Here is a 25,942-nt window from a genome sequence, read left to right on the forward strand (position 1 = left end):
GGTTTCCAGGATGCAGACCTTCACTGGCGTGTCCAGTAACCAACCAGCAGATCGCTCTGTTGGAGAAGGCGGTAAGCAGGGAGGCTGTTGGGTGAACGATGGTACGATCTTCCTGTGACACAGACATATCGAAGCATCAGAGCTCATTCTGTCTCTCCCAAGCTTCTGCCCGTAGCTTTCTGTTCAGGGTGCCTTGCGTGGCCGGGAGAGCAGGCCAGCTCTTCGGGGACAGCTTGTGCTGGGGACAAGACCTTCTGGGATGAGCAGGACAGAGGGAGAGCTTTGTGTCACCCCGCACAGCCCTGCCGTCCTCTTCCATTGCCGGGCTCGTGTCTCAGCCTGCCAGGGAGGGCCAGAGCGGGCTGCTAACTTGCTTATCTTCAGTTGCACAGAAAGAGAGAGAGGGATTTCCGCTGGCTCTTTTCAGAAGAGCTTTCTCTAAACTGGCTGGGTGTAATAGACTCTCATCAACTTAGTGGGAAATAAGCTCTGCTCCACTGCCCGCTACGGAGCTGGTCTTTACCGAACGCTTCTGCTCAAAGCCTTTGTTCACAAGGTGTGACTAAGTAGTCAGACCTAAGCTCAGAAGTGTACAGTTTTGGATCTTGTGAACTTGAATGATCTATATAAGCTTGCGAAACTTCCATTACTCCGGGACTTTCCATACCGTGAAGTAGCTGTAGTGTTGACAGACCCCGAGCGCAGCCCGCGGGGAAGCCGTGCTGCCCACCCCCAGCTGCGGAGGAGCTGAGGGGGTCATCGCGTACCTCCCAGGGCCGCAGCAGCGAGGCTGGCAGGGAAACACGTGCCTTTCCGAAAGGTCAGGCTTGACGCTTCGCAGGGCTAAAGGCTAAATTGCTCTGCCGCTCGGGGGAAGTGCAAAGTGCTAGCGGATTAGTTTATTTTGCATGTGTCTGACATAGAATTCTATAAAAATGCCATGTAAGATCAGGGGATGTCTGGACTTATTAAGTAAACATGCATGTGCACAATTGTACATCAAACTTGCACTCTGTGTAGTGCACTTGAACTTGCCGTTCCCCAGAGCCTTCACCAGCTGGAGTGGCAGATGCTCAATGCAAAGTAAACGCCGGGTTTTGTGTGTGTGGCAACTTTTAAGGAATACGGAAGGAGGAGAGATGCAGAATGAAGTCATTAGTTGGATATCTGTTTAAGGACAAAGTCTAAGTACAGCCTGTATTAAATATATATATAAAAAATATTTACTTTTAATACTCTTCAGTTTCCACCGCCACTTCCTGCAACGACCCAGGAATTCCCCAGAACGGGAGCCGGAGCGGTGACAGCAAGGAGGCAGGTGACTCCATCGTCTTCCAGTGTAATCCAGGATACGCTCTGCAAGGGGAGGCCAAAATCACCTGTGTGCAGATTGAGAACAGATTTTTCTGGCAACCAGACCCTCCCTCCTGCACAGGTATGACCACGCATCCATCCGCCCGCTGCGCCGCCTTCCCTGCCCTGCTCCATTGCAAGGCTCCTGCATCCGATGGGGATGAGTCCCGCCTGGTTTGAGGCGGTGTACGACAAGGTCTCTGTGTCTCAGGTAGCTCTCTCATAGCTTTATCCCCAGAGTGGGACAATGGGACATAGAGAATCTAGCTCATGCTGGAAGCTCACAGGACATACTGCAGTGTAAGTGACTATATTTAACCTGACAAGTCAAAATTAAAGGCTTCTTTAAAACTCAGGTTGGTAGAGAGGATCGGGGTCACGAGTGAATAATTTCTGCGTGAGGACACAGCAAATTCTGTCACAGGAAAGAACTATCTGACATTTTGTTTGAGCTCATAAAGTAATAAAAGATCATAAAAGTGATTCTTTGTAATATGTCCAGAACACATAAAAATAGGCATGCTATTTTTAGAGCAATAAACATTAAATTTGGTGGCCAATTAAATGCTAGCCACAAATTACTTACCTGTAGCCTTCATTCCTGTTTATGCACTGTTGTCCCAAGCAAGAGAAATCAGTTAATTCCGTTTCTAACATCTGATTTAATGCCAGCTGGGAAACTTCTGCAGCACACGCAGGATTTATGCTCCCTGCAGGATGACTTGGTTTCTGAACGACTATCCTGATGATCTAGTGTGGCACCCTTTCAGCCTGCTGGAGACAGTCCTTTTAGTCTTCCCGGAGCTATAACTAAATCATATTGCTGCGTGCCATGCCCATCTCGTCATTCGGTTGAGTTTTCTTTCCCCCCAGCAGCGGGGCTCTCGGGCCTCTTCAGAGCAGCGTAGCCGGTGCCTGAATCCCAGTGTGAGATGAATCCCCGTGGGCTGTCTCCAGTTGGACTTGGAGATGCTGTGTAAGGTCCTTTTCAAACAGAAGTCTGGCAATCGTGTTTTAGGAGTCCTAAGTTCTGTGAAAAAGCTGAAAGCAATGTCTTGCTCCCTCTATTCAGTGACAAAGGGTTTGGAGGAATAATCATTGGCCAAATAATATCAGTTGTATGGTAACTGTGTGACAGGCTGCCTCGTTAGAGCTGAATTGGGTGACGGGGTTTAATTTAGGGCTTGGATTTTATGTTTGTATTTAGCATTTCAAATATATTTTCACATCTTTATTGTGCAACTTCTGCAGTCCCTGAACAATGTGGGCTGAACTGGAACCTCAGCTGAAACAGCCCCCAGAGGTTTGGGGTGTTTGAAGCCCAAACAGCTGTGGCTTGGGCCGGTTTCTGGTTTAAATCCTTTGGAGACTATGGGTGGGATTTTCAAAGAAATCAGAGGGTGTTGAACAGTCGTCTCCCTCAGGTTTTCAAAAATGAGTCCGTATACTTCACTATCTTCTGAATCTTCCCCTGAAGATTTACAGTCTGGAAGAGGAACGCACCCTGAAGGTTAGGGTAAATGGCCACCGAATAGATGATTGTGGTTCTTCCAAGTTATTTGTGCGTGACCTTCAGCTAAACTTCAGTCTGTGCTGTGGTTCCTTGTCCGTTCGAGAGGGATGACGGTTCTTGGCGCCTGCAGTAGCCCTCAGCTGGACTTGGCTGAAGAAGTTGCTTTTGGGCCTTGGAGAAGGGTCTCTAGTTCAATCTCTACTGGGATCTTCGTACAACAGCCCCACTAGGTTTCACCTTACCTCTGGAGATTCTTGTGTATTTGCAGGGCTTTATAAAAGCCCTCGAGATAAACACACATGATCTCTCCTTCATGGAAGATCCTTCCACGAGCTGTTCCCTTATTTCTGTCCCATGGTAGTTCATTCCCTCATGAGGAGACTGCAGAAAGGCTGACAGTAATAAATCAATCACGAGTATTTCTCACACTGGAAATATTTGCAGGCACTTTTAGCCTTAAAAAAGTAATAATTGATTTTTCAATCAGCTTGGCATTTAATGTGTTGGTGACTGTAATAAACACAAACAAGCCATTAGTCCCAGACAACATGTTTTCACTTATTTAGCAGCCGTCCAGACTTTGACCAGGAGTTGCCTAAATAAATGCAACAGAAGAGCATAAAGCGTCTCTCTCCCCTTCTGGTTACTCACAAATACCACTTACGAGGGTTGTAACAGCATCCACAGCTCTGCGCCTGTTTGTGCGTGCCCTGTCTGGAGTAACAGAGCCCTCATCTCTTTTAGGCCACTACAAGTTCTTATAATACATATCTTAATATCGGACAACCTTGCAAACTGCCTCTCTGTCCCCGTAGCTATCCGTCTCTCTCTTTCTCCCTTCCTGTCTCTCATCTACTGTTTTTTAAGTTTCTCTAAGACACAGCCTCATCCCTTTGCTTGATTGCCCTCAGCTCCCTGTGGTGGTGTCTTGACGGGACCGGCAGGAGTGATCTTGTCCCCGCAGTACCCGGAGCCCTACCCGCCGGGGAAGGAGTGTGACTGGAAGCTGACCGTCTCTCCCGATTATGTCATTGCGCTGGTATTCAACACGTACGTATCCGAGAGCTCTTTGGTTCCACTCCTGCGGCTGTCTGTGGGGACGGGGAGGGGACACCAGTGGTGGGGCCCTGCCCGGGTGAACTGGGTCTGCACGGGGTCTCTTCCTCTCTGAAGGAGCCGCACCAAACCTGGTAGGACTGTCCCATAGTCTGGAGTAATCTGTTCTCAGGCATTACCTGTTGGAGCGGGGCCAGAGGAGGCCCCGGAGATGCTGGGAGGGCTGGAGCCCCTCTGCTGGGAGGACAGGCTGGGAGAGTTGGGGGGTTCAGCCTGGAGAAGAGAAGGCGAAAAAGGGGAGAGCTCAGAGCCCCTTCCAGTGCCTAAAGGGGCTCCAGGAGAGCTGGGGAGGGACTTTTTATGAGGGCATGGGGGGACGAGGGGGGAATGGCTTCAGACTGGAAGAGGGGAGATTTAGATTAGATATTATGAAAAAAAAAATCACTTTGAGGGTGGTGAGGCACTGGAACAAATCACCCCGAGAAGCTGTGGCTGCCCCATCCCTGGAGGTGTTCAAGGCCAGGTTGGACGGGGCTTGGAGCAACCTGGGCTGGGGGGAGGTGGCCCTGCCCAGGGCAGGGGGTGGCACTGGGTGATCTTCAAGGTCCCTTCCAACCCAAACCATTCTGTGATTCTATGATTACCTTAATTTGGGAGAAATACACATATTTCAACTGCAGCTCCTCTTTGATACACCCGTGGGTTTACAGAACGTGACCGTGTAACTGGTGCAGCACGGGGAGCCCCTGTAGCAAGCACTGGCTTATTCTCTTGTGCTGTTGAGCGTATCGCCAGTCCTCCATTCCTTATGTGTGGAACGGAGACAGAAGCATCCTCTGCTTACCTGAGGAGCTGCTTTGGGGCAGAAGCAGTCTCTCAGCTGTGTGGTTGTACGGTGCTCCTACTCCAAACACTCTCCCTTTGGCTTTGCAGCTTCAGTCTGGAGCCCGGCTATGACTTCCTTCATATCTACGATGGACCCGATTCGCTCAGCCCCCTCATCGGAAGCTTTTACGGCTCCCAGCTGCCCGAGAGGATAGAGAGCAGCAGTAATAGTCTCTTCCTCGCTTTCCGCAGCGACGCATCAGTCAGCAACACGGGATTTGTCATTGAGTACACAGGTACGAGCTGTCCGGGTGCGCGCGGGGCCCCTCCGGCTCAGCGAAGGCGCGGGACCGTACCTGCGCTTATTCTCGAGTTAAACCACGTAGCGGAACCGAACGGGGGAAGTTCTAGAAACTGTGGAACCCTCTCTGCGGGCAGTAATCCTCCTGCCTGTTTTGCTGCCACCAAAGCTGATTAAGAGGCATGGGAGAGAAAATTGGGAGTTGGAGAGAGGGGCTCCCGTGGGCTGGCAGAAGAGCCAGGGCACATGGGTCGATAAGAGCAGCATAAAAGGACTGTTATGTGGTTGAGGATCAGTCACATGTGGCTGCTTCTGTGTGGGGCTTTCATTAACGGAGAAGAAAACTGTTACATTTTTTTTTTTTTCTTTAAAGAAAATGGGAGAGCGATTCCCAGAACGTATATATTTATGTACAGGCTGTGTTCTGTATAATCTTTCTTGCTCCACACTGAATTTAAATAGTTCTGTCTCCTCCTTAGTGAGCAGAACATGCTGCTTCATTGCAGATTGGAGCTTTCAGAGTACTAGAGTGTTGAACTGCTAACTTGTCATTAGGAATGCTCCACATTGCCATGGATTTAAGATTGATTCTTTGCGGCAAGAGCAGCTTTGTCCAAGAAGAGGAGGTGCAGACGTACGTATCCAATATGGGATCTTAGTCTGAATTCTTGAGACTGTCATTCAAGAGTGTACCCGTGACTGGGTGGCTGTATCCAGAGGATCTCGGAGGTGGATGCCCGGCTCTTTTGAGTCAGTGGAGCTCTCCTGAAAAACCTCTGCGTTTTGCTTCGCTTAAGGATTCTAAAGCATCTGCTTGCAAATTCACTCCTAATTAGTAATACGAACAGAATAGTCAGGTGTCTGTGTTATTAGAGCAGTGGCTTTTCCTTCTTGCTTACTTGAGGAGGAAATAAAACATTTTGGTGGCTTCAGCTGTAATGGTGAGAGAGAGGGCCAGTGATTAGAGTTTTCCCTGGGTGCTTTTAGGGCTCTGTCGATGGAGGAGGCTGGGAAGTGACAGACCTGGCACTGCTGTTCGGGAGGCGGAGGGGGAAAGGAAAGCTTTGGCAGAGTATGTTCCCTGTTTGTGCGTAGGGTAGGTGGAAGAATGGAGTTGTTACAAACTGTCGTAGCTCTGAAAAGCTGGATCCGATGAGCTGGGATTATGCAGAAAAGGATTAAAAACTGGAAAAAAAAAAGCCAGGCGCGGAAAGAAACGATTCTTCAGCCTTCGCTGGCCTGTGTGGACTCGTACGCGGTATGGGGAAAAAAGCGTTGATGGCTTCAGCCGTCCTGGACGCGTGCCACGAGGAAACGCGGCTTTGCCTCCGTGGTGTGCGCTGTGAAACAGGCTGCGGGGGCTTGTTGGCCCAACTGTGTGCCGGGGGAGCAGTCACAGCTCGTGCCGGAGAGCTGATGGGCCGCTGCCGCGTTTGCAGCGCTGCTGCTGCTTTCTGTGTGCGCTTGGGCAATTCTCTCGTCCTACACCCGGGCTCCGCTCTGCGGTTCCTGCTTCCGAATTGACCTGACGAGAGGTTAAATGGTAGTGAAATGGCAATTCCTATCGGTTATGCTGAACGGATGAATTTCCCTCTAGTGAAGTTATGAAATAATAAGATAAAGACAATTAGCACTGCGTAAGGTTCAAGAGATTAAAAGTTTTCTGCTCTCATTAGAATTAATTTACTAAAAATTAAGTCCTAGTTTTTCTTCTTTTCCACTTTCTTTTTGAGCGGCCAGAAAGTAGTTAACAAATGAAATCTCATTAAATTAGGGTGCTTGTGCGATGGGTTTTTCTCCTAAGCACTCCTGCAGTGTTAATCGCACCTACATACTTCCCACAAAGCCAAAAAGCTGGGAGAAAAGAATGAGGTTTTAAGGTTGCTCATTAATTTCCCCACACTTTAAAAGGAACCCGGGATCGAGTCTGAGAAGCAGCACAAAAATAGAACTTTGGGGATTCGAAGGAAGAAGAAAAGGAATGCAGGAGAGAGCATGTGTGAAAGGGAATCAAATACCGAGCTCGGCTCCTCGCCCGCGTGGAATCCCAAGTACGGTTCAAAGACACCGTCTTCTCCGAGCCACCTCCTCGTGTTTGGTCAGTGCTGCAGCCCGCGGAGGCTTCTGCCCCTGTAGCTCCCGAAACGCCCCGCGTCACCTCGGTCAGCTGCGTGCGGAATACTGTTAATTACCAGGGGCTTTGTAGTCCTCTTTTGGTAATGTTTGAGGGGAGGGGAAAAAGCAAAGCCGCCATCTGTCAGTCCCTGCTTGAAATCCGGCGTCTTCTCTGGGACTGGGAGCGTTTCGCCAGCCTGCAGCTACGGTGCGTCGGGTGAATTTCAAACAGCCTCAGCACTTCATCTCCGATTGTTTCAGGGGCAATGGCTCTTCAAGAGAAAGCTGTCCTCTGGGGCTGGGAGGAATGGAGAAATCAGAGAGAGAAGAATGAATCTGGCTTTTATCATGCCAGTTTTTGGATAGAGCACCACAGCGAGAGTGGAGCGGGAACGCAGCAATGCCATGGAAAGGTGTTTGAGGGCAGATCTTCAGCCAGGCAATTTCCCAGTTTAGCTACACTGGTCCAGTGCACCAGCAGGGTTTCTGATAGACGAACGCACATCATCTGCTTCGCACCCGTGATGCAGTGTCAGCTGTCCAGCAGAATGAAGAATCAAACTAAGGTTCCCAGCAGGGAACCCCTCAGTGTGCTCTCCCCACGCACACGCAGATTTACAGAGGTTTGGTTTCCTGTCTGCGTGGTCTTGCATTGGTTCAGAGGGTCAGGTGAAACTTAAATGCAAGAGTTTGGGATTTCAACTGGGGAGGAATTTATTCTTTGGGATGGTTTAGTGGTGAGTGGATTTCGGGTTCAGGCTGGGTCATGAAAAGGAAGACACGAACCGAGACAACATTGTGTGTCTTAGTTACACCTGGGAGATTTCTGGTTACAGAGCAACACTGGATAAGTTTCAAAAACTGTTTCCAATTGATTTAAATATGCCTTGGTATGAGGGTCTCCCATTAAGCTGTCAATGCCGGAAAATGCTACCAGAAACTCTCTTAAATTTGGCTAGGAATCTCTAAAGTAAAGATTATCTTTTTCTCATTGGGAAATCGGCTGAGTTCCAATAACCAGTTTGCATTGCAGCATCTTGCAAACCGCAGATTTTATTAAGATACATTTTATGCATTCATAGACTGATATTTTTAAATTGAGACCACACTTTGGTAGTAATGTAAAAGGCAGGCTTGTCCTTTGGAGAGCTTTTCCCAAATGATTCCCCCCACCACCGCTGCTATGTGTTGTGAGTGGTGGGGACCTGTTGTCACGGACGCAGCAGTGTGTCCAACTCCATCAGTCACCGCCTTCATCCGAGCAACTCACCCCGCGGGGCCGGTGCTGACTGGGACGCGCGGTGCGTGTTTGGGTTTGGCTCCTCACGCTCGAGGCAGAGGGGGGGAGGCAGTTTCCAGGGTGGATGCCCCAAAGCAGGAGGGTTTCTCGCGCTTTTTGGTACTTCCCGTCTTTGTCGCGGGCCAGAAGTGAAGAGGCATGAAATTGAAAGCAAGTGAAGCAAAACTGATTACTTTTCAACCTTCCAAAGGAATGGAAAAAAAAAAACCAAAACAACAAACCCAACCCACACCAAACCCCAAGCCTTATTTCAAATCCGTTATTATTTCTCCAAAACCGTTTTGCCCATCCTGAGCTTCTAAACATACATTCAGCATTACTCATGGGTTATTTAAGGTTGAAATTCCCCACAGAAACACTGTTCTGTGAAATCCATTGCGAAGTGGGCTGTTTAAAAACACCTAGCGCTGTTTGCTGTTGAAACAGTCAGAAACGGGAGATGACGCTTGACCCTAAACCAACTTGAATTTGGAAACCAGATCTGTCCTTCGGAGAAGGTAGTCCCCGTAGCCGGGCTGGGGCGGAGGGCGCCGGGCTCCTGGCGAGCTGCTGTGGCAGCAGCCAAGTGGCTCAGGGTGCCAAGGCCGGACCTGGTCTTCAAAATCCCAGAATCCCAGACTGGTCAGGGTTGGAAGGGACCTCTGAAGATCATCCAGTCCAACCCCCTCCCAGAGCAGGGCCACCTACAGCGGGTATCCCAATATCATTTCTCCTGTCTGCAGTGTATGATGGCTGTTGTGAGAACAGCCTGTCTTCCAGACAGTTCCTCCTGGGGTTGTTTGAAGGCTCAGCTCTTATTAAAGGCTTGCACATGTTCACAGATGTGGCGTTCCCGATGCACTGGGTGGACTCCCGCTCTCTGGTGAAGCTGTTCTCGAAGGCGCAGATGAAAGCCCGACCTCCTGGTGTAGGAGCTCACGCGGGCTTTGAGTTTTCTCCTTTCCTTGGGAAAGGAGAGGGGAAGCACAGAAAATTTCTGCTTTCTGCGGACTAATGAGCCGGTTCTCATGGCATTTTTGTCTTTACTCTTTTCTAAACATTGGCAGCCGGAATCCATGTTAATTGGGACATCAGGGTAAAGTCCTGGATTTCTGAAGTGTCTGGGTGAAAATAAAACATTAATTCTAAACGGGCAAGCCGTGCTGTACTTGCTGCACAGCCTAATAAATCAAAGGCCGGGAAAGCTGTGGCTTTCCCACATCCCTCTACGAGTCTTTTGCTGTCACCACGCGACCAAATACTTCCTTGAAGTTGCGCTCCTGCCTGCCTTTGTAGCCCACTGCTGAGGACCGTCGGGGCGGTTCCTCTGCAGAGGAGCGTTGAGCTGGAGATGTGCGTAGGACTGGTGTGTCAGGATGCGTCGGCCTCTGAGGCGAGGGGCGTCCCTGAAGGCGCAGACCCTCACGGGGATGGAGAAGCGGTCAAGAATGAGGAAAACAGCAAAAGCAGTGGGGCTGGCGCCCTGCAGTCAGCCACCGCCCTTTCTTCGGCGGTCGGCGGGGTGACTCGAGCACTGAATGTCACGGTTTTTCAAAGCAAGAGCAGAGGCTGAGATCAAGCGCGTGGCTGAGGCGTCTGACAGGCGGGTGGGAGCTGACTGACGGGCTGAAGCCACATCAGCTCGTTAGATGAAAGGCAGCGAGAGCGTTCAAAATAACGAGAGGCATCAAGTGGTCAGAAGGAAGCCGTTGGGTGCGGCTCTCGTCTGAAAGGGTCTGAAAGCGAATATTAGCGATTGAGAGAGATAAAGGCTTGCGGAGGGATAAAAATATTTTGGAAAAGTGGATGAAGAATTTAGACTTGCAAATGGCTCACGTGCTGCAGCGGACTCTGGGCCATGCGCTGCAGTGCCCCGGGTGGCTGATGCGCAGAAGCAATTTAGTCACTTCTGTGGGCTGTGGCCGGTCTGTACATTCACTGACTTGCGGTAATGGTAACGGCTGCCTGCTCGCTTCGCCAGCGACGGCAGATTGCTCGCAATCGGAAGGGTAAATAAGGAGGGAATGCGTTCATCTGAGCTGACCGCAGCGCTCAGGGCTTTGCCTTCCAGTGCTGTGACCGAAACAAGCTTTTTGGTCCTGATATCTTACTCGTCATAATCAAGATTTCTCTGTTTGGTCTGGTTGGTGTCTCAGCAGGACCATCAGACCACCAACGGGAAATAATGGGATAAAAATATTTGTTGACTTCTTTTGTCTGAGAACCGCCATCTTCTCCATCATGGTCCGAGGACCAGAGCTCCCTTTGGAGTGCTGCAGTGAGGATTCTGCTACGCACACCCATGTCTCTTCCCAGGATGAGATAAACTGGAACATCGGGTTATCTGGGAGGGAGCAGCATTGCTCAAAGGAGAAGGGGTTTCTCCAAAGTTTGTGCAGAAGGACACCGCTGGTGGAGGAGAACCCAGGACTTCACGATTTAACGTCTGATGATACAAGTGCGGGATGGTCTGTGAGGAGCGCAGGGGGTTGATGACTCTGTGATTCCCAAAATAGGGAACTGCTGGTGTTTAGGAAAAACCAGGCAGCCTCACTCCTGCGGTTCAGGGCAGCTCGTCCTGGTGGAAACATTTCGCCTCCTCTTGTGCCCTCTGTACCTGGATCACTACCTGCTGCTACAGAGGGTGTGTAAAGGAAACCATAGAGCTAATCCTCTTTATCACTGCAAACAAAGAAACAAAAGCAAGATCTGGGGGCTTTACTGTTTTCTGCTTTTCCCCCCGCCCCTTCCCCAAATACTAAAAGCCCATGATTTAATGCTTAAACACATTATAATTGTTCACAGACCCACTGCTCTCAGAAAAGCCCTCATCTTTAATGAGCAATTTCCAGATGACAAAAGAGCGGGATTAATCAAAGCCTCTAATTATATTTCATGCAGGAAAAAAAAAAAAAAGGAAAAAAAAAAAAAAAAGAAAAAAAAAAAAAAAAAGAAAAAAAGCCCTCAGAAGAAGAAGGAGAGAAATATCCAAGTCCTGACAGCTCTGTAGTCTTTACTGGAATTTTCATATGTAAATGGGGTTTTTAACTCTGCAGGGCAGAGAGCGAACAGAGAGAAAAATGTCTTCATTTTGTCTAACGGCGTGTAATCATTTTGCCATAATTGCAGCCATGCTGCACATCTGGAGAGTCAACCAGCTCGCACATGGCACTGTGTATTTCCATGGTGAGAGCAGACAGCGCTCAGATACGGGAACGATGGGTGCCAAGGAGATAGTGCGAACAGATGTAGCACATCCGAAATACGTTGCGTGTTCTGTCTGTGTGTGTACGCCCTGGTTTGCAGAGTTCCTTGCAAACTGTCCCCTGGGCAAGAAAGGAGAGTGAGCGTAGATAGTTAAATCAAAGCTTTGCCTCGTTGGTTGGATCAGGTACAAGCAAACGTGTGTGAACTGAAGCCTGCCTTCTTCCAGCGTACTTGTGCCGGAGCTGAGCATCAGAGAATGCTCCGGACCAGAATCTGACCCATACCATTCCCCAGATTCAGCAGCACAAGAGAATGCTTGAAATGTAAACTCTGCAAGTCATACTAGTCTTTATGATATGCTTAAGCGAGATTCCCAGATGAGAAAAGCCAAAAAACATTCCATTGACCAAAATTTGAGAGCAGCTGTGTCAGACCAATGAAGATCTTGGCACTTCTCTCTTGCAGAAAATCCCCGGGAGTCGTGCTTCGATCCCGGATCGATTAAGAACGGCACGCGAGTGGGCACAGATCTGAAGCTGGGATCTACGATCACCTACTACTGTGACGGAGGGTATGACATCGAGGGGGTCTCCACGCTGACGTGCGTAATGGGAGGGGATGGAAAACCCACGTGGAACAAACCTCGACCTACCTGTACAGGTGAGGCCCGAGGGGAAGCGGTGAGCGGAGAACGATCTCCTGTTGCCGGATGCTTCAGCAGTTTGTCCTAACGATAAGCTTGGTGGTACTTTTGCACAGAGCTGCTTGTGGGGGGACAGAGAGAGGATTTTCTCAGTGTTTCGTAATTTTTCATTTTTTTTAACACCCGGAGGTCGGGAAGAGCTGACCTGTATGAAGTTTCTTGAACCTTCTTTTGAGAGGGACAGAACACTGGACACGACAGATTATCTGCATGACAAATCCCGTGTCCCAGCGCGGGGCAGCATTCTGGAAGCCACTTAAATATTTGCTTAACCTGATCCCCACTAATCAAAGCCTTTAAGGGTGTGCTTTCCTGAGCAGGGTCAGAGTTTAGTAAGAAAAACAGAAGGTATTTTTTTTCTTAGAGGTTCTATGGGTTTTGTTGTTTTGCTTTCTGGCGTAATGAGAAAACGGTTAAAATGATGGGTATGTAGTCAGACCTTCTTCGTCTGAGAAGCGAGTGAGGAGGCGGCTGTCAGTCGGCGGTGGCTGGGGGTGGAAGCTGTGACTGGGAAGGCGCTGGTGGGGACGACGCCGTTCCCGCAGGAGCCTCCCACCGCTGAGAAAGGGCAAAAAAAGAGTCGGAGCTCACCCTGACAGGTCCTGAGCTTTAAATCGGGTGGAGAGCAGTGCAAATCCCGCATTGGGCTACACCACCGTGCACAGCATCCCGTAGCCTTGGCATGGTCCCGATAATTAAATGTGAAGCAGGCGTGAACTCGGGTTGGGATCGGCCTTATTTTCATTCGTAAGAAGTGGCGGGGAGCGCTGCGCTGCCCGGAGCGGAGAGGCGATGGGGCCGGGGGCGTCTGGGCAGCGGGGAAAGGGCTGATGGTCGGGGCGGGGGTAAAGCAGCGCTCCGTGAGCTCCTCTTGGCTTTCTCTTACAGCGCCCTGTGGCGGGCAGTACACGGGCTCGGACGGCGTCGTCCTCTCTCCAAACTACCCCCAGAACTACACCAGCGGACAAGTCTGCTTGTACTTCATCGTTGTGCCGAAGGACTATGGTACCGTTTGGGGGCAGTTTTGGGAAATCTGCAACTATCTTGTTTGGGGTTTTTTTGTTGTTGTTTTGGTTTGGGGTTTTTTTTGAACAAAGCAGTAGGATAAGTGCATATGTAAATGACGATAAGGGAGATCAGAAAATAACTAAGCGGCATTGTCGGATGCTATTTGTACTTTGTTGTAGTCAGTAAGGATGATGGGAATTTTCTGATTTTCAAAATCTATCAAAAATGAGGGGACAATAAAACCTAACAAAAACTACCACCTTGTGATTCCCTTTCCAGCCCCTGCACTACATCCAGTCACACAGAGTTGAAGAATCAGCAAAAAATAATTCACAGTGATTAATGCTGGCAGCAGACTGGGAGGACCTCTGAGAGTGTAAAATGTATTTACCATAAACACAGACTAAGTGTGGCGCTAAATAATCTGTCTGCTCAGAGAAGCACATAAATGTATCGTTTTGTGGATGTGCAGCTGCGGTACTTACGACTAACTATTATTTTTTAAATAAAACGTAAATTAAAGTTTAAAACTAGATCCAAACCAAGGCCAGATCAAATTAAAGGGATCATCATTCTTACAGTGTCCGGTGCTGCTTAATTTTGGTCAGACCTTGAATACAAGAATGATCGACATTCTAGAAACATCTGAGGCAGCAGCTGGATGTTAGTGTTGGTTAACGTATTTTCTTGTTTGAAGGGATTTTAAAGGTATTGAAGAGCACTTGCACTGACCGCTCTGGCAGGTGAAGGTCTCCAAATTCTGTTATTTGACACTGCTTCTCGGTGCATTGCATTCATGTAGTTGGTCCCTGTGGTCTTTTCAGTTGTTTGTGATTTCCTCTGCTGAGGTGGGAAGGTGTGAAATAAGGATACCGTGTTCGGGCGTCAGGTATAAGCTCCTTTCACTCGAATTGCCCTTCTGCCTGTGTGCGCGTGGGTCACAGCTGAGTTCCTGCATCTAATGGGTCTCTACACCTCTTAACCTGTTTTACTATAGCTGATCTTGGTGTTGTCTTAAGAAACACAGTAACTAGAGGGCTAGACAGTCTTGATCTGCAAGTCTGACATTTGCCTACGGTAGGATGACAGCTAAATTAGTTTCTCTTCTCCACCAGCTGCCTTTCAATAGCTTCATTAAAACCGAGCAGGAAAACCATTAGTAGTGAACGTTACACGTTTCCCATCTCCTCTCGGGTTCTGTGTACGGCAGGCATCAGGGTGTGCTCTCCTCGCTTTTTCAGTGTTCCCAGCATCAAAGCTGTGCTGGAAACCTGAACATGCAGGAAACAAATGTCGTAGCTTGGTGGATGATGAATTTCACAGCAAGAGACCTCTCAGCTTGTGAATCCGCAACTGGGCACTTACAACACGAAAATGCAAAGCCAGGAGAGGAGACAAAGGGGAGAAAAAAAAAATCTTCTAAGTACAGATTTGGGATTAAAAACCCTGTTGTTATACTCTGAAAAATAAAGATAAATAACTAAAGTCTTTTTGCTGTAGCTAAAAAAAAAATGCTCTGATCCTCTCATTATTATTTTCTCCCTTTCATAAGCTCTGCCTGCTCCTAGGTGCATTCACAATGTGTGCACCTAGGAGCGCTGCGCAGCTCCCTCGTTAGCAGGCTCTGCAGACAGGCTTAGGACCGACTGTTTAATAAAACCGTGAGTGTCCTCTCTCCCTGGCAGTCATCCTCCCTGGCCGGAGAGATTCAATCTGGAAATTAAGTTCTTTGGGACAGGGATTGTTATTTTGTTCAGGTTTTGTACAACGCCTGTCCCAACGGGAGCCTGCTTCATGACGGAGGTTCAATACAAATAATAAATAATAATTATCAGTTGGTGAAATTATATACCTTGTGTTATGTGGGCAGGCAAATGGGATGATTCATAAAAGAATCCCTTTTGGCCTATGAATCTGTGTTAAGCGTACTGGCAAGTGAACGCGGGGGAGGCTGGTTGTTGCTTCTGTTACGCCGACTTTGTGGATAAATAAAGGGCTCCCATCTTCCAGCGCTGTCAGTCAGGCCCTTTTTATCTTTGCCAAGCTCCTGAAATGAAAGCAGCTGAAATGCCGGGGCTCCGGGCCCTGCCTGCGCGGGGCCGGCGGTGCGGCCGCTCCCGGTGCCGGCCCCGACCGCGCTCCCTCTCTTCGCAGTGGTCTTTGGGCAGTTCGCCTTCTTCCAGACCGCGCTCAACGACGTCATCGAAGTCCACGATGGCCCCAACCAGCACTCCCGGCTCCTCAGCTCCCTCTCGGGCTCTCATACAGGTAGGGAACGTGTCCCTGTCGCTGCTGGGAAAACCAAGCTAAAAATACAGCCTGCCATTTAGTGCCTTGCTCTGTGCGACCCGTTTGTGTAGCTGATGCTGTCGTCTCGGTCTCTTCTGTTTTATCTCTTTCTCCTCATCCAGGTGAATCGTTACCGTTGGCTACCACCAACCAGATTCTCCTCAAATTTAGTTCCAAAGGTCAATCTACAGCCAAAGGTTTTCATTTTGTCTACCAAGGTGAGTACAGTTGTGTTCTGAAGGTGTCCTCAGGGTGGTCCCGAGATAACAGTCAAAAATACAGCGATGTCTTGAAGTGTCCTGAACTGCTTCTGGCGTCTGCGGGTCATTGCAGGGTTTCTGCAGTCTGCAGACATTGCAGACTGAACAGGGAATATCGCAGGAGATGAAGTTTGTTCCAGTAGCAGTGGGCTCAGGGGGCTGTCGGGCTCCTGTAGGTACTTCGTATTCAGACCTTCCGTCTTCTCTCGGCCTCAACCCTTGCGTGTCCCAGGATTAGTATCAGAAGTCTCTCGTTGAATCATGCCCGGAGTACACAGCCAGTTCTGGAGATTTATACCCAAGCAATTCTTCCCAGCGGCGTTTTAGCACAGTTCTCGGCATAAGCAGCTGAGCGCTCGTCTGGCAGCTCCGTAAAATCCTTCCTCTCTGCCTGTCATAGGCTTAGGTCTCCTGCTGTCAAACTTTTGCCCCTTGATCCTTGCAGTAACAGCTTGCATCGCGTTGGGCAAGTCCCACTTAGAGATTTTAAAGGAGTAAATAGAAAGTGATGCACAGAATAGTGGGGAAACAGAAGGGCTTTCTCACCCACGTGCTTTGTATAGTTATCCCCGGTTCAGCCAAGCTTTTTCTCGCCCATTACTGTGAAGCGGGGACAGACAGCAGGGGCAGCCCGCGCCTTCTCCGGGGGCGAAGCGAAGCATGGTTTGGATTTTATAGTACCCAGAGATCCGTTCTCTTGAATTCCTGCCTAATTATTGGAAAACAACTGTAGTTCTGATAGTAATCTTTAAAGATTTCAGCAAAGCAAAGGTTTTGATGAAGTCAGTAAAGATTACCTCCTCCCTCCTGCACGCTAATTAAGAGCTGCACACTCTTCAGTGACTACTGCGTGGAAAACAAGAGTGAAAGAAAGAGCCAGCCCTGGCTTTGATCTGCTTGGCCAGGACCTAATGGCGTTGCCTCTCATTTTTTACCCAAACGAGGAGTTCTCTCTCCCAAAGCCTCCCCGTCCAGTGATGCACACGTATGGCAAGTTCCCGCGCGGCGAGGGAGCCCGAAGCAGCGTGTCGCGAGCAGCCGGAGCCGCAGAGCGGAGCTGCAGGCGCAGGCACGTGGGCACAGTTCTGCCCGTGGGTTGGAGAGAGGCCAAGCACGGGCTTCTCGCTCGGAAGCGGCTGAGCTGGGGTTACCCGAGCAGGGCTACGGATCCGTCAGTGTTTTGGCTGTCCTGGATTTGCTCGAAGTAGGGCATCGTCAGAACTGGATCCTTTCTGTCTCTCCGTTCCCCTCCCCGCTGACACACTTCAGACTTCGGCTTCTTGCTGATCGTCTTGCGCGATGCCTTTGACAGTGGGTTTGGCATTCATCTCTCTGCATCAAATTAAAATCAAATAATACAGCTAATGTGCTCATCATCTCCGCGTTTTTCCCTTCCCAGCAACTCGGGCATTAAACACTAATAAATTATGAAGCAACTCAGAGAAAAATATAAATTGATTTCTTCCTCAGCAATAGCCATTTCTTTGACTTGTTTTTCCCCTCTGTCAGATTCTCCATTTCTTTCTTTGGCAGTTGTTTGCGGTACTGCACAGGAATGACGGCAGTTTCAACAGTTGGCGCTACAGCATCACAACTTAAATTCCCTTTTTCTTTCCCTCACCCTTCACATCATGAAGAAGATTGTTTAAATTTGCTGTCCTTTATAGTAATGAGGCCGAGTGAGCTGAGAAACAATGAAAGGTTTTCTGCTGAGGCTCCAGCGTTATAAGGCAAACCAACTTTTTGGAAAGTCAGTGCTGAATGTCTTTGTTTCCCTACTTAGAAAGGACCTTTCTGATGCGGTGATAAGTTTTCTGGAGGCAAACAGTCTCATCTTAGAAAACACGTGTGGTTCTGTAGTGTCCTGGCTGCTTTTTTTTCAAGTATCAACTTGAATTGACAGAAGTTTGAATGAAATGTTACTTCTTTTTTTTCCCAATGGTCATGTTTGGATTCAGCCAGTCTTTGGGGTTTAGGTGTAATCAGCTTCCTGTGTTGTTTTTAATGGATCATTAATTTGGCACTTCATTATTGCCAAAATATTTCCTCTAACCATTTCTAATTTGTTTTTTGTTTTTTTTTTTTGGTTTGGTTTGGTTTTGCTTTGCAATCTGCTGGTTTCTCCTGCCCGCACCGCAAGCGGTTCCCCGGACCAGCGCCACGCAGTGCAGCTCGGTGCCGGAGCCTCGCTACGGCCGGCGGCTGGGCAGCGATTTCGCGGTGGGGGCGGTGGTGCGGTTCGAGTGCAGTGCCGGTTACGCGCTCCAGGGCTCCCGCAGCATCGAGTGCCTCACCATGCCCGGGGCGCTGGCCCAGTGGAACGTCTCGGTACCCACCTGCGTGGGTAGGTATCTTTGGGTCTGGGGGAAGAAAAGAAAACAGTTCAGCAGTTTGTGCTAGAAGAATGAATTGCATCTGTTGGGGGGGGTTAAAAAAAAACAACACAGCACCACCAAAAAGCAAAACACTAAAACCCCAAACATTTCGTACCTCTTACATACAAAAGCCAGGCTGTGCCTATGAATAAGGCTGAGAGAGTTGGGGGGGTTCAGCCTGGAGAAAAGAAAGATCTGGGGAGACCTCGGAGCCCCTTCCAGTGCCTAAAGGGGCTCCAGGAGAGCTGGGGAGGGACTTTTCACAAGGGCATGGAGTGATGAGACGAGGGGTAATGGCTTCAAACTGGAAGAGGGGAGATTTAGATGAGATATCGGGAAGAAATATCTCCCCGTGCGGGTGGTGATCCCCTGGGGCAGGTTGCCCCGAGAAGCTGTGGCTGCCCCATCCCTGGAGGTGTTCAAGGCCAGGTTGGACGGGGCTTGGAGCAACCTGGGCTGGGGGGAGGTGGCCCTGCCCAGGGCAGGGGGTGGGACTCAATGACCTTCAAGGTCCCTTCCAACCCAAACCATTCTATGATAAGGGCATTCAACCCCAAGTGTGAGGGAAGGGACCTGCTGGTCCCGTATGTGGTTCTGGGGTCTGGAGCAGCATCTCGTATAAATTAGATCTGTCTGAAAACTATTTTCACATTTTTTGAGCGGTTCCTAAAGAACCAGTTTGGTGGGCTGACGCACCCGGTGTTCCCCACACCTGAGGGCTGAACACTGCTTGTGTTAGAAGTTACATGAGAGATTTACTGGAAAGAGGATTATTCACATAAATCTTATCCTTAAATCATGAGCCAGTTCTGCTTACTTTTCTGTCCATTGTTTTAAAGAGAGTGTTTTAGTATAAAGCCAACTCCTTCCATGTTCAAGCATTTGTTTTGCTTCTTTCAGTGCCATGTGGTGGAAATTTGACGGAACGCAAAGGAACCATCCTGTCCCCTGGGTTCCCAGAGCCGTACCTGAACAGCCTCAACTGCGTCTGGAAGATAACAGTCCCCGAAGGAGCCGGGATACAGGTACCGTGTCAGCGCTGTCGCCGCGGCGGGAGTGGGAGAGGAGAGCGCACAGTATCTGGTGCACTCGAAGAGGTCTCATGTTATGAAGTTGGTGCTCCTCACAGGGAAAAGATCAGCTGAATTTGTAATTCTCTGGAATCAGACATCCGTTTACGCTGTGGCCACCAAAAGTGGGTAATATTTCAATGGATTTTTGCCTCCTGGAGGCACTCTACGTGGGAAATCAACTGGAGCCATGTGGCTGTTCTGGTGTAACAAAATAATTGTGGTATTTTGGGCATGTATCTTTATACTGCTTAATTATGCAACGTTGAAAGCAATGTAAGCTACACCAAGGAAGAGCTGCTCGCTCGGAGTGCCGGTGTGGATTTGTTATGCCAGCAGAGTTGCAGCAGTATGATTATACAATTACAGCTTTGCTCTTCATTGTCTCCAGGTAAACGAGCTCTCTCTTCAGGTCTTTTTGTGGTCCTTATCATCCCTCTGCAGAAATAGTCCTGCAGGCTAGACGATGGTGCGAATTAAGCCCGACATCAGAGACCAAACCTTAGATAAAGCTCCCGTTGAGCACGTGTGTGCTCCGTCCTCACAGAACGCATCTCTCCGTGCGCTACGCTGGCATTGGTTGACGGGCAGGAGATGGATTCTTCACCTTGTTCATTCATTCCACAGGCCTCATTATCAGAGGGTTTCATTTCTTCTTCTCTACACCACTTTGTCTGCGAGGGTTTTGTTCATTAAGTGCTTTTATTTCCCTTTGACTAATAGACTGGTAGGTGGGTTCCTCCCGCTCTGCAGCACTCCCAGCTGTCGGCGCACAGCGCTTGTGTTCCTCTCAGCAGATTTACTGAAACATCAGTCAGCTTTGCGGGATCGCGGTTCTGCTCTCCCAGGTGGGGATTCTTACCTGGAGCCACCATCGTCACTCAAACCGAGACCTGAACATGGGTCTGGGCTGGCAGAGCTGGTGGGAGCAGCACTGGGGGCTTCGCAGCGAAACAGCACAAGCCTGGAGCAGTACGTAGAGTCATAGAATCGTGGAGTGGTTTGGGTTGGAAGGGACTTTGAAGATCCTCTCATTCCCCCCCCCTGCCCTGGGCAGGGCCACCTCCCCCCAGCCCAGGTTGCTCCAAGCCCCGTCCAACCTGGCCTTGAACACCTCCAGGGATGGGGCAGCCACAGCTTCTCGGGGCAACCTGCCCCAGGGGCTCACCGCCCACACAGGAGAGAATTTCTTCCTGATATCTCATCTAAATCTCCCCTCTTCCAGTTTGAAGCCATTCCCCCTCGTCCCATCACTCCATGCCCTTGTGAAAAGTCCCTCCCCAGCTCTCCTGGAGCCCCTTTAGGCACTGGAAGGGGCTCTGAGGTCTCCCTTTTTCGCCTTCTCTTCTCCAGGCTGAACCCCCCCAACTCTCCCAGCCTGTCCTCCCAGCAGAGGGGCTCCAGCCCTCCCAGCATCATTTTGTGCCCTCTGCCAGCCTTTCACTGTCTCCTGTCCAGCAAATTCCACTCCCCTCTTTGTTTCTGAAGCCATTTAAAATAGGAATTTCAAAAGCCTGGGAGCACTGTTGATAGTTCCCTGTTCATCTGGAATTTTAGTTGTTTTCAGCCCCCCCCAGAATGGCAGAGAATCCATTTAGCTCAGCCAAACATCTGCAGAGTTGAGGCAGGTTGCAAGTTTCTTGGGGCTCCCGGGATCGGGAGGTGATAATTCCCTTACTTTTTAAAGCGATGTAAATAGACGTCTGTATCCTGCACGGCCGTGTTCTGGATGCCAACCCTCGCTGCCACCGCTCAGCCCGCGGAGCTGTTTTTGCACGTGTCTGCTGAGCTGAGAGGAAAGCGGGTGTTACAGCGCGCTGTTAAAAGCACGTCTTTATTCATAAGTGCTTGTTTCGCGCCTCTTTGGTTGTGCAAATGCAGCTCTCATGTAAAACTGGAAAATATAATGCTAACGGGGGGGGGGGGTTGGGGGGGGTTTTTTTGTTTTTTTTTTTTTTTTGTTTGGTTTTTTTTTTTTTACCCCTTTGCTGCTGCATGTGATCTCTTGCAAGGGAAATAGATGTTTTGGGGTCTCTCACAAATGCGTGCAAACAAAAAGTGTATCCGGCGGCTGAGCTTTACACTGCCAGAGCCGTAAGTTGTGTTTCTGGGTCTGGAGTTTTTGGTGAAGGGCAGGACCGCGGTCCTTAGAAGGAAGGACCTTCAGAAGGTCCATCCTCTGGCGCACGGCGAGAGTCCATGTGGAGCCGCAGCGGTGCTGGGGTCCCGGCTGTCAGCCGTGGGGGGCACACGGTGCCACGGGTGTGCTGCGGGACCCGCTCTGCCCTCAGCCACGGGCCGGCGGCGGGATGGCATCTTCCCTCCGCATCAAACCGGGTGGCATCATCTTGTGACACTGGGACTTGCGCTGGGAGCCTTCTAGGGGGCAAATGGCCTGGCGAAAGGAGGTGTTGGCCCCCAGGGAGGGAGAGCGCCCCGGTGACGCCCTGTGCGGGAGCCGTGGGCTGCGGGGCAGCCCAGAGGACGGGTGATGGCCACGGAGCGGGACCCGCCGTGCTCCCCGCGTAACCCGCCCCGCTTCCCCGCTCGCCCGCTCTTGTGTGCGAGATGTTCTCAGTTATTAGATACTAATTTAAGCATCAGTTTACCCTCATTTTGTACAACAATTAAAGGTTAAACAACTGTAAATCAGAGGAGGAGGTGAAATTAAAGCTTTCTTAGTAGCGGCGAGTCACTAGCAGGATTTTTATGTAATCAGTGTACGAGCTAGCACTTCTGCCATGAATTATTCATTCCTGTAGCAAACCTTCCTGAGTGAATTAATTTATATACATGGCAGTAAATAGATGCAGATCCCTTGTGAATCCACATGTCAGACTAGAATTAGGACCTTAAAAATGTTTATTCCGCTAAGTTGGGGGAGGGGGGAGAATAAATAATTTAGAAAATGTAAGAGCAAACAAAATGCACTTTCTCAATCCACGTTCTCTTTCAATAATGTAAATCACAATATGGGGTGTAATTATGCAGGCTGAAAGGTATTGACTCGGTCAGTGTGATCAGTAATGGCTCTGCAGGGGTCACTGCAATTTCTGCTGGAGGAACTCCACTTATTTTTTGGGAAAAAAAAAAACTTTGCAGGAACTTTATAGCTTGCTTTATTATTCAGAATAAATCAAGGAGGAAAAAGGTTAAAATGGCAGAAATAATGGGATTTGATTTTTTTATTATTTTTTTAAGTGTATGTGTATGCTATTTTATGTTCAGCGGGGCAAAGGGAAGTGAGATATTTGGAGTGGATGAGTAAATACAGAATAAGAACGCTGCAGGAAAAAAGGGAGGGGGGTTTCACAGAGTGACCAGAGGGAGGGGTGAGTGTGTTTGTGCACGTGCACGTGCGTGTCTGTGCGTGCGGTCACGACCTGCAGAGCGTTCACGTCTCTTCGCGGTGTTCAGTCCAGGTAACGCCTCCTGCCGAGCTCTGCGCTCAGGGGAGAAATTCTGTGGAATTCAGGAGGACAGCGGCAGATGAGAAGCGTTAGGCTTAGTAGGAAATCCTCGTCCAAAGTGACCGCAGCGCCTTGAGGCTCGGCAGTAAGGAGGTGTGGGGAGGATGCAAGAAAAGGGAAATCTGCCTGCCCGAATCACCGAAGTGCCGGCATTCCCCCCAAAACCCACTGGCAGCGGTGCCGAACGGCTGCGGCTCCTGCCCCGTGCCAAGAAATAAAGCCTTTTGTTTGGGGCCAAGTTGTACAAGTCATGTACGATCCTGATTTGTCTTTAAGGGTCCCTTTTTAGCTTGCTGGCCTAGAAGTTTAATTTGAGGTACCCAGTGTTTGAAAATTGCATCTGCAGCTTATGAATTAAAGCTGTTTTTTTCCAAATTCTGCTGGCTTTTTCTCCGTTTGTGGTCTGACGCTCTCAGCCCATTCACCAAACGTGACCTCCAGCACAGCTTATCTTTGTTAATGGGACGCTGAATAGTTTGAACTCCCAGTTATTTATTCAGGAATAAAGGCAGAATCCATTTTAATGGTAATCAAGGAAAACAAATCTCTGCAATTACATGTAGTTCTTTGCTGAAGTCTAAGAGCTGCTTTTCAGTGTAAACGCAGATTTATCAGGTCTCACAATGTTACTCATTTGAGGATTGCATTGATGTTCTAATGGAGTCAAGTGACTTCCTAAAGCCTCCAAACCATACGCGGCGGCAGAGAAAGGTGGGAATCTTGCAAATGCAACTCGAGCAAATTGAGTAAAAGCTGAGAAACGAGGCAGTTGCAGAAACTTCATTGGATTAAAAAATCTTGTGGTTTAATGCAGGTTTCTTTGCTTTGATTTTAGCTCTTGGCTTGCTAGCGATTGCTTTCCTATGAAAGTGTTGCAAAAGTCTTCAGGGATTTCTCAAAACAGGAAAAAAAGGCTCAGATTCTCAATTGCTGTAAATTAGCTGTGAATTTACAGGCGCTCTCCCTTTGTAGCAGCAGCAGACGGTACCCTTGGTACGGAAGTGTGGACTTTGCTGGAAAATAGCTGGATAACCCACAGGGTGGTAGTCAAAGGCAATAGGTCTCCAATTTTTTTCCAGTGCGTTAGCACAGATAAATAGCAGTGCTGACGTAAAGCCCCGGGGCGTGTTGCTAACTGTATTGACAGCCCTTTCGTTGATCCTATTTTGGTTTATTAGCGTGATTGCAGGAGTGGTTGTACTGTTGCTTTTTTCTTTTTTCTCTACAGATCCAGGTGATCAGTTTTGTGACTGAGCAGAACTGGGATTCGCTGGAAGTGTTCGATGGGGGCGATAACACAGCCACCATGCTGCGCAGTTTCTCGGGTGCGTGTTCAAAAGTGTTCGGTGAAGCCCATCAGTGCGTGCTTAATTCCTGTTCCCGTCAGCTGGACTCCAGCACGCACATAAAATTAAGCATATGCTTAAGTGCTTCAAAAACTCGGAATAGATTTAAGCGTGTGCTTAAAGGGAATCATATGCTTTGTTGAACTGGGAATTTGACTACAGTCTTCCTGCAGAAAATGTTGGTAGAGAGCCTTAAACAAAAAAAAACCCCAAAAACCAAAACCAAAAACCACAACAGTGGGTGAGGTTTGGGTTTGGAGTTTTTTTGCAAAAACCCGTGAGCGCTTCCCCAGCCCGGCAGTGGGAGCTCCCGCAGCGCTGCTGGGTCGCGCGGGGTTAGCTCAGGCAGGTTCACCTAACCTGGCCAATTTGCTCTAAAATGGATGAAGGGCTACAAAACAACCTGGTTTTCGCTCGGCAGTGGGCACCGCGGCTTTTAGCAGAGCAGGGAGCAGCAAGCAGCCCAAGAGCGTTGTAAAGCTTTCAAACAGCAGAGCCCCTTGCAAACCGATGGCCCCCGTTCTTCCTCATTTAACGAACAAATGTGTCCAAAACGCTTTGAGGTTTGAGGTAAGGAGAAGGGTCACGCTGAAAGACCGGCGGACTCTGCTCCCAGTGCCACGTTTGGGATGGAGCTGCCTTGATCTGCTGCTGCAGCAGCTTCCAGGGAATGAGGCGGGATGAGGAACGCAGACCCCGTGGGGGACCTGCGCTCCACCCACGCCGTTTCTCGTCACCCGTTCCCTTCTCGATGCTTTTACTCTGGTCTGTAAGCGGTAAAACTTCACATGATGAAATTCCTCAGCAGACTGAAAAGGCCATTGCGGAGAGGCCCGGGGTATTTCTCAATTGGCCTCATTAGAACCTGATCAAAACCAGCAGAGCTTGTTAAGTTAAAGGACTTTCTGTTCTCAGCCTCTTCTGCAGCTAGTCTCTGAGGACATGGAGGAGGAAAAAAGAATCCTCTTCAGTATCTTTGTGCACCTCTTGTTTTCCCAGGAACTACAGTGCCTGCGCTGCTGAACAGCACTTCAAACCAGCTCTATCTGCATTTCTATTCGGATATCAGCGTCTCTGCTGCCGGCTTTCACCTGGAATACAAAAGTAAGAGCAATTCAGCCTTGATCTTGCCGTTCTTCTGAGCGATGGGGAAATGGTTACGGAGCCGTTGCCTTGTAGAAGTGGAAGCTGCTGGGTGGGGAAGGGGCAGTGAGCTTTAAGGGCTGTGCGTATGTGGTTCCCTGCTCTCAAGCTGCAGAGAGGGAGTGAGCTTAAATGAAGAATAGATGCAGCGGAGGAGATGTGGGGGGTCACGGGGTGACCCTCATCTTGCTGCTGATGCACTTTGTAGCACCTCTTCGGTTTCTGTGTTGTCATGCAGGAGGAGTTGTGGAGGCCAAGGTATTAAAAATTCATGGCGAGTTGGCCTGTTCGACACGGTGCTGTAATCTTGGCTTGGGCAGTGCCGAAAATGATGCTTGCCAGGGGCAGGGAGGGAGTGCTGGCTCTTTGCAGTCTTTCCGAGGCATTCAGTATTGGTCATTGCTGGAAACAGCACGCAGGGCTGGGCAGAGCTTCGTAGGAGAATTCCGGCTGGAAGGGAGCTCGGAGGTCATCTCATCGAACCTCCTGCTTGAAAGCAGGGTCAGATACGAGGTAAAACTAGATTACTCGCTTTACACACATTTCTGCAGCCTGTGCTTGAAAAGCCCCAGGGATGGAGACTGTGCAACCACTCCGGGCAGCCTCTCCTCACGGGAGGAGTGCTGCAG

General features: G+C 49.4%; 1 protein-coding gene across 1 annotated transcript in view; it reads left to right on the forward strand.

Moving 5' to 3' along the window:
• Positions 1-25,942, forward strand: part of CSMD2 (CUB and Sushi multiple domains 2) — a 308,452-nt gene that overhangs the window by 218,822 nt on the left and 63,688 nt on the right. Inside the window, 11 exon segments of the mRNA XM_009890603.1 lie at positions 1,244-1,435; positions 3,778-3,916; positions 4,856-5,043; positions 12,115-12,309; positions 13,241-13,357; positions 15,515-15,628; positions 15,772-15,867; positions 18,050-18,253; positions 19,185-19,309; positions 24,053-24,149; positions 25,170-25,274. Coding sequence (XP_009888905.1) covers positions 1,244-1,435; positions 3,778-3,916; positions 4,856-5,043; positions 12,115-12,309; positions 13,241-13,357; positions 15,515-15,628; positions 15,772-15,867; positions 18,050-18,253; positions 19,185-19,309; positions 24,053-24,149; positions 25,170-25,274 — 1,572 coding nt within the window.

The sequence above is a fragment of the Charadrius vociferus genome, unplaced genomic scaffold (genome assembly GCF_000708025.1).
Source record: "Charadrius vociferus isolate BGI_N301 unplaced genomic scaffold, ASM70802v2 scaffold1578, whole genome shotgun sequence".
NCBI lineage: Eukaryota > Metazoa > Chordata > Aves > Charadriiformes > Charadriidae > Charadrius > Charadrius vociferus.